At 39.4% G+C, this 15,439-nt stretch overlaps 1 protein-coding gene across 2 annotated transcripts in view; it reads left to right on the top strand.

The window, feature by feature from the left end:
- Positions 1-314: 314 nt before the first annotated feature.
- The window catches only part of FRY (FRY microtubule binding protein), a 272,666-nt gene continuing 257,541 nt past the window's right edge, over positions 315-15,439 (top strand). For both annotated transcript variants that reach the window (XM_050766803.1, XM_050766805.1), the window contains exon 1: positions 315-3,373. In XM_050766803.1, the coding sequence (XP_050622760.1) occupies positions 3,304-3,373 (70 nt within the window). In that variant the 5' untranslated portion in view covers positions 315-3,303. The remainder of the gene's footprint in view (positions 3,374-15,439) is intronic.

Consider the following 15,439-nt stretch of genomic DNA (forward strand, 5'->3'; position numbering starts at 1 on the left):
TTCTGAGGCCTTCCACTTTTCCTGTATTACTGTTATCTTTCACTCAGCCCCCAATATCTATGCCTTATTCCATGCTTGACAATTCATTGTATGTTCTCCTAAAATTTTTAAGGAAGGATCCCTCTTTTTACAGGTGTGAAAGCTGAGATAGCTTTAGGTCCTCTTAAATCATAACTGAAGTCATTGGCAAGCCAGGGACACATTCAGATTTTACTGTTGTATTTTAAATTACCTCTGTCCAGGTGCCTCTTCTGACTACTTTTTTTAAGCCCCCCAGAGAGAGAGGAGACAAAAGGATAAATGTTTCAACTCAGCTTGCAGCAGGTGTCATTCTATTTGATTTGCAGGCCTTTCAACAAAACAAAAGCCCTTTTCTGTTCTTTTACAGTATATGCCCTCTTTAAAGGTACTCAAATGAAAAAAAAGCATACACTGGACAAGATTTCAGGTTCTAAGAGACAGAAACTGGGCTCTTGGTTGCTGATTCACTCTTCACAGTGAAAGCTAGATGCCATTGAAAACATTATTTTCTAAGTAGCATTTACATTTTTATGATAGTTTCCCTTGAAATATATATGAGTGGCATTCTCAGCAAGTTAGTATGTTTGTAGTAGTTAATACTGAAAACTTATATATTTAAGTATTGAAAACTTTAAAAAGCCAGTTAAATTTTTTAGAAAATAAAGTCAACAGAGAGAATCTCTATATATTTGAGTAGCAATATACGATAGCATGTTTGCTTATTGCAACTGATTTTAAATGTCTCCAACTTGCTCCCCCCAAATAGTTACCACTGGTGTTCAAAAGTAATATATCTTTTAAACCGCATAAAGAGTAAAGAAAATAAGGTATTTAGCTTTTTTAAAAAAAAAAAAGTTCTATTCTAGAGTCACCAAGGATTCATAGTAAGAATGAATGGGCCGGGCGCAGTGGCTCATGTCTGTACATTGGGAGACCAAGGCAGGCGGATCACCTGAGGTCAGGAGTTCAAGACCACTCTGGCCAACACTGTGAAACCCCATCTCTACTAAAAATACAAAAATTAGCCAGGCATGGTGGTGCATGCTTGTCACCCCAGCTACTTGGAAGGCTGAGGCAGGAGAATCGCTTGAACCCGGGAGGCAGAGGTTGCAGTGAACCGAGATTGCACCACTGCATTCCAGCCTGGGCGACGGAGTGAGACTGTCTCATAGAAAAAGAAAAAAAAAAAAAAAAAAAAAAACAATGTAGCTAAAATGTAATGAAGTGTTAACTATGGGCAAGATACTATGCTGAGCCCGTTTCATATATAGTGCTATTTATTGTTTCCAGCAACTGTAGGAAGAAAGTACAACCCCATTTTACAGATGAGGAAATGAAGGCTTAGCAAAGTTAATAACTTACTTTGGGGCTCAAAGCTAGTGAGCACTGGTGCCAGGAGCCAACATGGGGCCCTGCCTTGAGAGCCCGTGCCATCGTTAATCTCAGGGTACTGCGTAGCCTACCTGTTCATTCATTGCCATCTGAGTCTTGAGGAAACACCACATCAGATGGGTGTAGGTATGAAATTTATTTTCAGATATAATAATTGTTTCAAGGTAAAAACCTTTGGGTCTATTTTACCTAGAATCCATACATTCAAAGTACAAGCGATAAAATCAGCTCAGCAACTCGAGTATGCACATGAATTAAAAAGAAGTCAATCTGATGAGAGATTTCATCAGAATAAAGTGTATAAGTGGAGCTGGAAATCTGAGTGATTGAGTGCTTGCCATTTGGGTGAGTGTAATGAGTTTGAAAAACTAATTAAATTAATAAAGTATCTTAGGGCCTTTCAGGACATAGTTCTAAAAGTTTTATTTAGTGTTGAATTTTTAAAATATTTTTAAGACAAAAATAAAAGTACATTGCAGTCTTTCCCTTCCATTTCTAAAATGAACTGTTAATCTAGGAAGTCCTGTTTGTGTGTTGATTTGGGGAGTTTGCCCAACATTGCTGTGTTAAATACTTATTAACATGGTTTATTACTTTCTTGTTGTTTTTTAGAAAACATTAATCATGAATGTACTGGGACTTGGGAAGGATCCTGTGGTTTATGAGATAGTTGGCCAAATCCCACCTCCTCCAACATAACCTGTCCTTATTAAAATACAGTACTCTGATTTAATCCCCTGGTCAAGCTAAATGATAATGTGAAACAAAGCTAACCAATATCAGGACACCTGATAGCAAGAATTCGTGAAATCAAAAGCCATGGTAGAGGAAGGAATCCAATGCTTTGCTTCTTGTCCTTTTCATACAAATAAAATTAAATAAGCTTCACTGGGCTTGGTGAGTCTTAGAAATGAGAGGTTTGAGCATAAGATTCATTGTGGAATGTGTGACATTACAAAATCAAGCCAACTAAGCAGTTGGTACTGTTCCCTTAGAGTGCACACATTCGGGCTCTGGTGCCCCTTGAAAACACTGCATTTCTGGGAGGGAAAAGTACAAAATGCAGATTCCACCGTGCGTGTGGAAGGCAGGGAAGAAAAAGCCCAGACAAGCGTCCTCTCGTTGAGCCTCTTTACTGCAAGGAGGCTGACGGATGGGGTGTTCCAAACCGTCGCTGCAACCAGATGCAGGGCTGCAGCTTTGCTTACCGCAGCGTGCTGCAGTTGTGTTTATTTCAGGGACAGACACAAGGGGAAGCAGCAGCCAGAGCACACCCGGGCCGCTCACGGGAAACCTTGCTGAAGAGAGAGGATCCACCGAAGCTGGGAAAATTCCTCCGGCAGCCTAGGCGGAGGCTGAGCCGAGACTCAGGTTGAGACAGGGGGCAGGGGCAGGGGGCGGCGCTCCTGGCCCATCCCTCAGCCCCGCGGCGGCCGGGAGGGCCGGAGGCTGCCTGCATCGCGTCAGGGAGGCCGGCCTAGAAACCCTCCCTCCCAGGAGAAAGCCGATCCCAGTTCAGGTGGGGTCTTCCTCGGTTCCATACCTGACTGGAGCCGAGCTGGTGGGCGGCCGGCAGCCGGCGTTGCTGGTGATGACAGCCCCGAAATGAAAGCAGCGCGGCCGCCGCCTCCGAGGGCTGCAGGGAGATCAGCGCCCAGCAAATAAGAAGCAAGTCCTGGACCCGGAGGAGGAGGAGCGGCCGAGCATCTCTCTCTCTGCTCGGCGGTGTCCTTTAGATGAGGACTCCCGGCCGGAGCCGGAGGTGAATCCGCAGAGCTGCCTCTCGGCGCCTGACCCCGCGCTGACATCACAACCTGTGACAGGCGCATCACGCCCGGTACCTGCTCCCCGCAGCTGCCCGTCGTCCCAGCCTCTTTGTATGCCGCAGACATGGCCAGCCAGCAGGATTCGGGCTTCTTTGAGATCAGTATCAAATATTTACTGAAATCCTGGAGTAATAGTGAGTACTAGAAAATAACCTTTTTGTTTGTTTGTTTGCTGGTTGTTGCATAAGGCTGGAGAAAGAAAATCTCAACTGGACACATATGTTTGTGAGCCGCGGAAGTTTTTCTTTTTTTCTTTTCTTTCTTTCTCTCTCTCTCTTTCTTTCTTTCTTTCTCTCTTTCTTTCTTTCTTTCTTTCTTTTTTTGCTTCCATCTGCTGTGAAAATCAAAATGTCAGAGACTGAACTAGCTTTCCTTAAGTGCAAAGGCTGCAATGGAATTACAGTAGATTGTGTTTGATTAAATTTTCAAGTGAGGCAGCCCTTCAGACTCTGGGGAAGCTCAGGATCAGGCATTCCTGGCTGCATTTCCTGCCTTGATGTTTATTTGATTTGTTCATGCTTTCTCTAAATATTTTGTGAAGTGTGATTTAATCAAAGGGGTGTGGCAGGGTTTCAGAGTACTTTGTAATTGTTTTTTTAGGGTATTGTCTGAAGAAGGAAAAGTACTTAATAGTCCAAAACCTAAGACATCCTTTTTGTATATAGAGGCATCTGCAGATTTATTTGATCTCTCCCTCGTCCATGTGGATGATGTTCTGAATGCCATTTAATATTCGAATTTTTTAAAATCCCAATGTTTGCTGTAGTCCAAATAATGTACTTTTTTGAAACATAAACAAGTGAGGTTTTGACCCTAATTATTTATTAGGATAGCAGAATATGATGGCTTCTGAAGTTCCATTTCTGACCTACATAAGGATTTTAGCAATACGCTGTTTCAAAAAGACAGCCTCTAAGCCGTCGTGGATCTGGAATCAAATTAAAATGAGGCCTTCAGGTGATCAATGATGCCTTGTATTTTCCGAACATTTTAAAAACAAAGTCTTCTCTATTTCACTAACAGCCTTTGTAGTTGCTTTGGATAAAAGACCAGCAGGTATTACTGATCCTTTATTGTTTTAAATAAAAAATTTTTCCCATGAAAATTTTAATATTGTGTTATGTGCATACTGATTAACCTACCTGTGCTCAAAGAGCTAGTGATTAATTGTCTCCTACACAAATGACCGGTGGCCAAGATTGTTCTTATGTAAACAAAACCTGGGCAGGAGAACCGGTGCTGTAATTGCTTTGAGGAAGAGAGCTTAAAGTACCTTCAGCCTTAAGGTATTCAGGGATGTGCATCTCTAAATGATATCCATAGAAACCATTTTTTCCAGGTCATTTTGCACCACTGTATACACTATGGGGCTTGTCTGAAGCTGTTTTTCTACAAGTGGGAAGCCATTTGGGAGTAATACTGTTGCCTAAACACCATTCTTTATTTGTCATAGCTATAAATCATTTAACTTGGATTCATTATTTGTATAATCCTTTACACTCAAGGATGAATCTTCCTTTGTCTAGCTGCTCTTTGATTAATGAAAAGAATTTGACATGCAGTGTTCTTCATGGAACAGTTTTCCAATATCTGAAAAAACTCACTTTTGAGTTTGACATCAGTATGTGGTTTTTAAACATATTTGATTATTCCAAGACCAGACTATTTTCTTCCATCCATTTTTGTCATTGCCCCATTAAATAGAAAATTATGTTGTGACAATACTGAGGCCAATGGGATTTCTTTTAAAAATCTCTCTCCCCTTGTCTATTTTCAAATCACTCTAGATAAAGTATATGTTCTCTACACCCTTCCTAAACTCCTGTCCCCACATACATACATCAGGAAATGATTCAAAATGACTGTTCATTTCTACTTTGAGAATATCTGTGATACAATTTTGAATTCTTCCAATTCATTCAGCAAATATTTATGGAATACCTACTATGTGCCAGGCTGTGGGGCTACATGAGGTGAATAAGACACAGTCCCTGCCCGCTGTATTAATTTTTTTATTTCAGAGTAGTGAAGTTGGTGGCTTTGCAGCATTCTTTTGAGGGGGAGAATGTTTTTCAGTCCTTTCTTAAAAGAGGAAGAGGAAATATACTTTGTTTATCTTCTTTAAGCTTGTTACAACACTAACCTGCTTACAACCTAGCATAGTTCTCCTTGCTAAGTTTTACATATTTTGAGCAGCAAAGAGAGAAAGGAATTTGTCTGTGTAGAAGACAGAGTAGAAACAGAAGCCCTAAGGCTCAGCATAGTGTAACCTTGGCTGAGAGGATGCACCATGGGGCAAGCGGCTAATTGCACCTGCACGCACCTGCATGCGCATGCCTGGCCTCACAAGTTTGAGAGGCGAGGATGTCCGCCCACATACCTGAATGAAGTCTCAGCCCCTTAATTATATGGTGGTGCTTATTTACAAAAGTGCAGCAATTAAAAAGCAATAAAACAAACTCTATAACTATGGATGGCTGTTTTGCAAGGTGTTAGAAGAAAGGTAATTCCATAAGCGTTTCCAGGTAAAGGTTTCCATATTTTTTTTAATGGCACATTGTGGGGAAAATGTAATTATGTATGTATTAGTCCCCTCCAAAGAATTCACAAGCCAATACACAGATCAGTCACTGGCTAGTGAGATGTACTAGCTTTCATTCGATGTTCATTCTAGTAGTCTCCTCTTCATTGGCACGTGTACTCTGTCAGGCTGCCCTTTCATTTGAATGGAGGTGGGAATTAAAATGGCCTTGATGTCTGGAAATAACATGTCCTATGTAGACCTGAATGTTGAGGCTTTCCTATCCCCTTGGATGCCTGTACACCCGTCAGTCTCCTAATAAGGCCACACTTACCTAGAATGTAAAAATGGCAAGGCCAAATGGGCTTGGTTCAGATCTCTTGCTCCTGCACTTGCATGGCTTCGGACAGTTAAGTAATCACCCTCTCAGTTTCCTCATCTGTAAAATGTAGGCCAAAATAATGGGTACCTCATAGGAGTAAATGAGGTATTAAGATATAAAGCACTTAGCACAATACCTAGCACATTGTAAATGCCCAATAAACATTAAAATAATATTCATGTATTCTAATGCTCTCCTCCCTTCTAAATCCACTTCAAATCGGACGTAGACCATGGCTTCCCTTAGCCTTGGCATCCAAAGTGGGTTATTTTATGAGTAATCAACACTTGCTACACTCTAGAGAAGAGAACTACATGAATAAATGTCAAAATTAGTTGGTTATTTTGGGCTGGTTTTTTTTTCTCCCAGATTTACTTTTTAACTTTACGCCTCAACTACTTTAACTTTCCACCTCACTTACTATTAGAATATCCCTACTTACCCTAAGCGCATCCTTTCTAGCAGCATGGGAGTTGGTCTGGGAATTTTCTTAGTGGCAGAAACTCATGTTGGCCTCTTAGGTTTGCTGTAGAACAAGTTTAGAGTGGATAGTTCAAGCTATTTCCCAGGAAAGAAGGGCTTGCTGTATACCACTTCATAGAGCTGGTGTGTGAGCCCCCACACTAATCTGAAATCTCTAAAGGGCTTCCTTGTGTTTCTGTCCACCCCAGGATGCCTGATGAACACACAGGGCCCAGTGAATGAAGGTACATTCAGAATCTGTTCAACACCTTGCTCTTTTCAGGGCAGTGTGAATCCTTCCTATAACATATGGCAAATCTTGCTATACACCATTGAGGGAAACTTTTGAATGCCCTTTAACTCTTTCACGTGTTTAGAATTTCGTTGACAAATGAACTGCTCTGGGGAACCGAACAATCTCTCTGCAGTAGGAAGGGGTCGGTGTGCATTGTGAAATGTCTAATGTTGCTCTAGAAAAGTCTGGCATCAATTAGGAGCATCAGATTCAGCATTTTTCAGGTATGTTGTAGTGAGTTAAGTTGTAGTGGTAAGGACAGGATCTGTTCAACACAGAAATGCTGGTTAGTATGGGGTTAGCTCTGGGGCCAAAGAGAAAAGTCATGTGCAAGTGAGGATGGAAAACATCTCAGATTCTCTGCAGAGCAGGGTGTATTGATGCCCATTTATGTCGCAAGTGTACCTGAAGGACACTGTGAGAAAGGCTTAAGAAAATCTCAAAATTAATTTTAGTTTTAACCTCTATATAGACTTGGTTGAAAGAAGTGGAAAACTAAGAAGGTTAACTGAGTTGCCTAAATCCAGCAAAGGGGTATAGATCAAGTACAGGCATATTTAATTGGGTTCTTTAAATAGAGGAAGTACCAGCACTGCTCCAGGCAATTAGAAGGAGACTTACTCCAGTGTCCCGTCCACACCCTCTCTAAGGCCATGGGGTCACTTCTGCTAAAGCAGTTTACAGCTCTAAGGAGAAATAAAACCCCAAACCAACATCCATGCTCTCTAAATAGAAAGGATCTATCCCTGGGCTTATGATTAAGACAAATCAGAGGGGTTTTTTTTTTCCCCATTCAAATGTGTGGACAGTTCTTGAATAACAATAACTGCCACTCTGTATCAAGTACTATGCTCCATGATTTATATAGAGGGCAATGACAAAATTGTTTTTCCAAACTGTGACACTTTTGAGAGTGAAAGTTAATAATTATGCGGAGACACTGGGCGCAAACTGGGACTGCCCTCAGCAAAGGAGGCCATATGACCACTCTGTTTATTATCTTCACTCTTTCCAATAACCCTGTGAGTTTAAGTAGCATGCACATTTTCGATGAAAAAAAAAAAAAAAAAAAAAAAAAAAAAACCCAAAAAAAGAAACAAACAGGACTTGAGATAGGGATTTGCTCAAAGCCAGGATGGTAGTAAGCTCCATAAACCCTTCCCCTAGTCCAGCTGATAATTGCATTGTTTGTTTTAATCACTCAAAGGACCAAAGGATAAAGAACACTGTGAGGAACTTAGTGCTTTATAGGTACTTCCATTTTTATTTTTGTTGGCTGATGTCTCTGCCAGGTCTTAGCCTTCTTCACCCTCTCTCGTTCCCTCCCTGCTCTTTGTCTCTCTGTTTCTCTCTCTGTGTGTCACACACACACACACACACACACACACACGTGCTGGAGAGCACCATCCCCTCACATAGGCCTGTTTGAAAGACCTTAAGTGTTCACAAGTCTTTTCCATCATTATTGCAAGCAATACATAGACAGTTGTGTACACTGTGATCATTTGATTAAATGTATACAGACATTCACAAAATAGGATTATAGTAAAAAGGCACATTTCTTCTGTTAGGAGAGTTTGAGGTATATTTTCCCTAGTTTCAAAATAAATCAAAAAGCATGAGTGATGTTTACTTCTTTTGGAATGGTAGTTTGCTTGCCTTGTTGAGGTTTCCCTGATGTATTGTTTTTCTGTTTAGGAAACAGTAGCAAATTCACTAATTGTCTTTAGCAGTGAGATCAGCGAGAATATTTCCAGGGATAATGGAAATCTATCTATAATTCAGGTGTCTCATTTACTTGATAGCTCTGGCCTGCTCCACCATAAAATCATGTACAGGACTGGCAGCACAAAGATGAATTTTTACTTCTTTGCCTGCTCTCCCATGCTGCTTGATGAAGTTGCCAACAAGAATTGAAATAGAAAGGCAAACAGCAGGCAAGAAGAGATGACCTGGATAATTTTACAATCTGAGAACAGCTCAGAAATTTGAGCAAGTTGCCAATATTTAGAGGTTTCAACTGATATAACATGCAAAGATTCTCCTATCCTATCCTAAACAGACAGCTGTTTCAAAACATTTTAATACCCACGACTCAGTAGTTTACTTTTGGTTAAAGTTTGAGGAGTCAAATAGGTTACATATGTTCTAATCATCTTATTAGTAACTTCCGTATTTCTGAGTCTTATGTGATATTAACAGTGAACTGGTGTCAGATGTGAGTTTGGGCTAATGAGAAATGACATTTTATTATGTTCGTGGCTGTTCTGTAGACCGATAGACACAGATATAAGCTTTTTGTGCAGGTTCTGCTACTGGTACTCAACCTTACATGTATTTAGTGCTTTGTAGTTTGCCCAGCACCTTCAAACACATTTCCTCGTTTGATGAGTGAGATGCCCTGATTATTAATTAGCCAGTTTCTTCTTAAATACTTGTGGTTTAGAGTAAGATTTAATTCTTCGTAAGTTTAGTTTGTGTGGCATGAGATACCCACATGGCATCATGTAGGTATATTTTGAGAAGTTTCAGATCAGATTTAAATGAACAAATAATGATCTTCGTCCATGGTATTTACCTTCAAATAGAACTTTTAAAAAATGCAATATATCTTGGTATTTATCACTTAAAAAATACAGAAGTAAGTCTGTCCAAAAACATATGTATTGTGATTTTCCAAATTTATTTGTACCCTAGAATTTCTCTTAGTCCTCTTTTTAAAACATTTAAACATTTATAATTTTTCTTAATGTGGTGCCTTCTGGGAACCATCCACCATTTGCACACTACCTCAGTGCAGAAGATTTAGCAAGCAACCACTTCCTGGAAACGTGAATGGCATTTGTGGAACAAAATAATATACAATTTAACCTCATTTTTTTTCATACTAATGTCTTTCATTTGATATATGCCATTCATCACATTCCTTTCAACATTGTTCTGTCACAGAACTGCCAGCTACGTAAATAAGAGAATGCCTTTGTTTTCTTTGAGCTGAAAAGGTTGTATCTTCTAGGCTTGGAGGAACAATGGGAATGGGCTTTTCCATAAGAACATCTTTACTTACCTTTCAGTGCTGGATTATACTGCAAATCTTACTACCTAAGCATTAATTTTTCTTAGTTATTGCTCCAACATGCAACAGTGTCAGAGAAGCAAGGCAAGCACTATTTAATACCTGTTTACTGAGCATCAACTGACCACAGTACACACTTTGTTTTGGGAGCTTCATAAATGCATCCCACCTGGATCCTTCATCCAGGCTCTCAGAGCTTGCCTTCCTTCCTTGTTAGATTCAGAATTCAGGTACATTAATGCGGAAGTTTCCAGGACTTCAGGGATCCTAGGGAGAGGTATCCAATGATGTTTCAGAGACAGAGTAGGCCTTAGAAAATTTTATTGTGGGAGAATGTGTTTGATAGATTCTGTTGACTTTAACTTTATGGGTTTGTACTTTCACTACATCAGAGAACCATCAGAAGTACAGGCAATGGTCTGTAAGAACAGTTTCAAATATTTCTTCTAACAGATGGCTGAAGGAGAAGAGGAAATGTAAGCTATTTACCCTGGAACACTTGACCAGATTTCAGAATATGGGGCAGCAAGCGTTTCAGACAGGCATTCCTTATATTAGAAAAATGTGAAGAGGAGTTGCCATGTTTATCAGAATTTTGCACATGGGACAAATTTAAAGCCAGTGGTCTATCATTCTGAGTGGTTCTCTCACTCTTCAAAATACTTGGGAGATTAAACAGAAGAGCTATGTTTCTCTCTCTCTCTCTCTTTCTCTCTCTGTCTTTCTCTCCCCACCCCGTATATGTGAGAGAAAAACTGAATTATATATTTCCATACGTCAAATTTAATGATCAGATATCTCACCTATATTCTTACACTTTTCTATTTTTCACAGAATATACAAGCACAGGCATTTAAATGTTAGTCACCCAAAACTCCAGATGCTAAGCAGTGAAAGTTTATATTCTGCCAGCATATCAGACTCTGTAATGAGTCTGATTTGGTTTAATTCCTTTCTACTGTTTAGTCATTTGATGAGCTGCAGATGGAAATTTAAGCCAAAGCCATAACATTTCAGCTAATACTTTTTATGCTGCTGTAAGAATTTGTTGTCATGTCAATTTAAGGGAGTTGAAATCTTTTTTGAGAAGGCATTCAAATCTGCATTAAGTGCTTTTATCAACTCTAATTTGATATACAACTCTGACTGCTTCTGCTGTTCTTAATCAATTGCAAAGTGCAAAGTAGTTTAGCAGTGGAAGACAGCTTTGAAATTCCAGGATTTCTCAGCTAATGCCACAAGCACAACATTATGGAAATATACAATTAAATTTACATTAAAAATTTTTCCTATGCTTAAGAAACACCAGGCCAACTTCTTTGAGTTTAGCCTTAAATAGGTAAATATGTATTTTGGCAGCCATGAAAAGAATAGGGTATTAGATTAACTAGGGCAATACTTTGGGAAAATTCCATTGGAATGTTATGTTTATGCAGGAGAGATTTGGCCAATCAATAAGATGGTTTATTTTGTAAGTCAAATCAATAAAATGTTTGAACTGTATAAATACAAGATTGGGTTTTTCTTCTCTGTTTTTCTGTTATTTTTCTGTGTGTGACCTTGGCTTTCTTATTCTCTCATTTTCTTATATGAAAGGAACAAACCTGACACTTTTCTGTCACTGATTAATGTGAAGGGTTTTGAATACTTCCACTGAAGAATGAGGTTTCGGTAAACATCATGATATTCATCAGTTATTTCTCCTGCACCATTAAAGCCAGACTGAAAGAGGTTGAGTTGTACATTATTGAACTTGACTGATAACTAGAGGCTGGATCTCAAGCCTAACTTTCTAAGGTTGGTGAGCTTCTTGGACTAGCTTGCTTTTCAGTGTTCTGAATAGGAAAAAGTTGTCACGCTACACAGCCTATCAGGTTATTTCTGTTGTTACTTTTTGCAGTTAAGTCACTGTATATCTAACTCAGTAAATCTGAACAGGATTGTCTCCAATATGAAGTGCCAGTATTCTTGGTCTAGAGACAGGCATTTTTTTTTTCTATAAAGTGAGATATGGTGTTTATGGAAATTGCTGGCATTCTGAAGGTTTTTAAATATATCATGATACAGCTAAAGGATACTCTCCTACATTTCAGTAGATATCATGTTTCAGTTAACCCATGTTGAAATACGAAAGGTCATAAAAATGCAAGAGGCTGTTAGAAAATCTGTCTGAAACATCTTTGGTTCACCTTCACTTAATGCCTACAGCTTAGGTAAAAAGCTCTGTGACAGCATTAAAGAATTTTAAAACAAAAGAGTTGCTCTAGGTGAACAGATTGCCTATGAACGTAGCAGACTGTAACCAGTGAGTTTACAACTCAGTGTTTGCAAGTAAGAGCACCAATTAAAAGACAAATTGAAGTTTTTCTTTTTAAAAAAAGTCTGCTTTTCAACGTTTAGTTTATGAACACTACCTGTTTAACAAATCTCCTCTAAAAATGAGGGCTTGCAATTGAATGACGACATGGACTTACCTATAGTATCACTTGTTCTAACACCCATAAAATTAAACTTCTACATTTTTATTTATTTATTTACCTATTTGAGACGAAGTCTCGCTCTCTTACCCAGGCTGGAGTGCAGTGGTGCAATCTCAGCTCACAGCAACCTCCGCATCCTGGGTTCAAGCAATTCTCCTGCCTTAGCCTCCCAAGTAGCTGGGATTACAGGTGCACACCACCACGCCCGGCTAATTTTTGTATTTTTAGTAGAGACGGGATTTCACCATGTTGGCCAGGCTGGTCTTAAACTTCTGACCTCAAGGGATTACAGGAGTGAGCCACTGCGCCCGGCCAGTCTTCTACTTTCTTAATGAGACATTCAGCTTCCTTAGGGAGTTTTGAGGGTCACACACTGAGGTTTTGTTTCACTTTCCTCATGATTTGGTGGTGGCCCTGAGGCCTGTTGTCTGCTTCTCTTCCAGGTTGAGGGTGCAAGACAAGCTGTCTCTCTTCTGTTTTACTTGATTGAATACACCTGCAAGAAAATAGGAAAACCAGAGATGTTTTTGTGTCTTGCCTGCTGATTTTATGTTTCATTTATAAGAAACCCCCAGTGCTTACCATTATAGGAAAGCTAATCCTAGTTCATGCCAATTGAGAGATCAGTTTTGAAGGTGTTTGAAAACCTGGCCCATTTTTTCATCTGGCAGAGTAAACTACTTTGTTCTCAACTAACAATTTAAAATGCTTGAACTTTAAGAAAGATCAGAATTGTAAGTGAGAATGAAGATTCTAGCACATTTTAAATATTAAAAAATCCATTTTATCTTAGCTTCTTTTCCTTTATTTTGTTACCTGTTTTGTTAACCATGTCAATCCTTAGTACCACTTTCTAGAGGGGAAGAGGAGTGGACATTTAAATTATATTGTCTACAATTAGTCCACTGCTTTATGAAAAGAAGGAAGGAAGAAAGGAAGAAGGGAGGAAGGGAGGGAAGGAGGGAAGAAAGGAAAAGAATCGGAGGGAGAAGAGAGAAAAAATACAAATTGGAAACAATTACTGTAGGATTTTGAAATCAGTGACTTTCATTTCTAAATCCCTTGTTACTAATCAGAATTCAGTAACATGCTACTCACAGGTTTAGTGTTATGGTTATAACATAGAACATATTTTTGCCATTTAGTAATTTGAAATGGGTGCCATTTTAGTATACTTTTGCTAGGAATGATAGAATAACCTCATAAGGGCTGAAAGAATAAAGACTTTTAATTAGCTTGCCCAACCCACAGCCTGGAGATGGGAGGTTCCAGGTGGGCTTAGAAGCTCAAAGACCTAGACCATCCAATCTTTGGACTGGTCACACTACGTGATCACAGAATGGCCACCTCAGTTCCAAATATCTTTGCTTCACTTGAGTCAGGAAGGAAGGAGGCCCAGGTTAGGGCTTTCTTGTAACAAGAAGATTATTTTGATAAAGGTCCCAGCAAACTTCCTCTTGCTTCTCTCTGATAGGAACTGGGTTACATGCCTACCCTTAGACCAGTCACTGGCAAAGTTGAATGGAATAGCCAGGTTGACTTAGATGAGTCATGGTTCAGGCCCTGGCACTAGGCTGGGTCCACCTTTTGTAAGACAAGGGACTTCTACCTGCCACCTGAACAAAACAGAGATTCTTGTACCAAGGAAGAATGATAGGCAACTAATAGTGCCATTAAGTAAAAACTACAACAGTATGTATTAGTCCGTTTTCATGCTGCTGATAAAGACAAACCCAAGACAGGGCAATTTACAAAAGAAAAAGGGTTTATTGGACTTACATTTCCATGTGACTGGAGAAGCCTCACAATTATGGCAGAAGGTGAAAGGCACGTCTCACATGGCAGCAGCAAGAGAGAGAATGAGAGCCAAGTGAAACGGGTTACCAAACCATCGGCTCTTGTGAGATGTATTCACTATCACGAGAACAATATGGGAGAAACTGTCCCCATGCTTCAGTTATCTCTCACCAGGTCCCTCCCACAGCGTGTGGGAATTATGGGAGTATAATTCAAGATGAGATTTGGGTGGGGACACAGCCAAACCATATCACAGTAGATGACTGTTGTTAGAAACTCAACACCTGTTGTTGTATAATATTGCATTAAGGGCAGTAATAATAGCTGGTCTTTATAAGCACTTATAAAGTATCAAGAGCCGTGTGAAGTGCTGTATATGTATCATTTCCTCTGGTCTTCACCATGACACTGTTTTACACATGTGGAAAGATGAAGGAACTATTTGTAAGTGATGGAGCTAGGGTTCCAACCTAGACTCTAGGATAAACAGTACACTGTGTGGCCTCTCATCGTCATTGGCAAGATAAAGATATTGGCTAACAGTAGGTGAAATTGAGGAACCTCTGGTGGGAGTAGAATTATATTGATGTGTACTTCCTACTAAGTTACCACAGTGATATTTGTCAAAAAGCAGTGGCAAAGTCTTGAAAGTAGCCGCCACCAAAAAATTTTGTATTTCTTTGCCTTCAGTTTCAAAAAAGAAACCTTTCCTAATGTTTTCTTTATTATACTAACTCAAAAAGAAATTGAGTCATTCTATTGCTTTAAAAAAAAGAAAAAAGCAAATTATAAGAAAGAATATTTTTTAGATCAGTCACTTGAGCCCCTTAAGATTGTACCCAGGCCAGGCATAGTGGCTCACACCTGTAATCCTAGCTCTTCAGGAGCCTGAAATGGGAGAAGTGCTTGAGGCTAGGAGTTTGAGACCAGCCTGGTCAACACAGTGAAACCCCATCTCTTTTGTTTTTTAATAAATTTAAATTTTAAAATAGGACAAAAAAATGATTATATCCAGTTCTCAGATGGAAGGGAAAAAAAGGAATATGTAGATCTATTGAATTATGCTGTTAGGTTAAAATTAACAAGTTCAATATTTATCTGTTTAATGCTATCCAACAATAGTAGATGAAATGCCCTTAATATTTCCCTTAGATACCAAAAGGACAAAATGTTTTTCTGTTTTCAGA

The sequence above is a fragment of the Macaca thibetana genome, chromosome 17, assembly GCF_024542745.1.
Source record: "Macaca thibetana thibetana isolate TM-01 chromosome 17, ASM2454274v1, whole genome shotgun sequence".
NCBI classification, from domain to species: Eukaryota; Metazoa; Chordata; class Mammalia; order Primates; family Cercopithecidae; genus Macaca; species Macaca thibetana.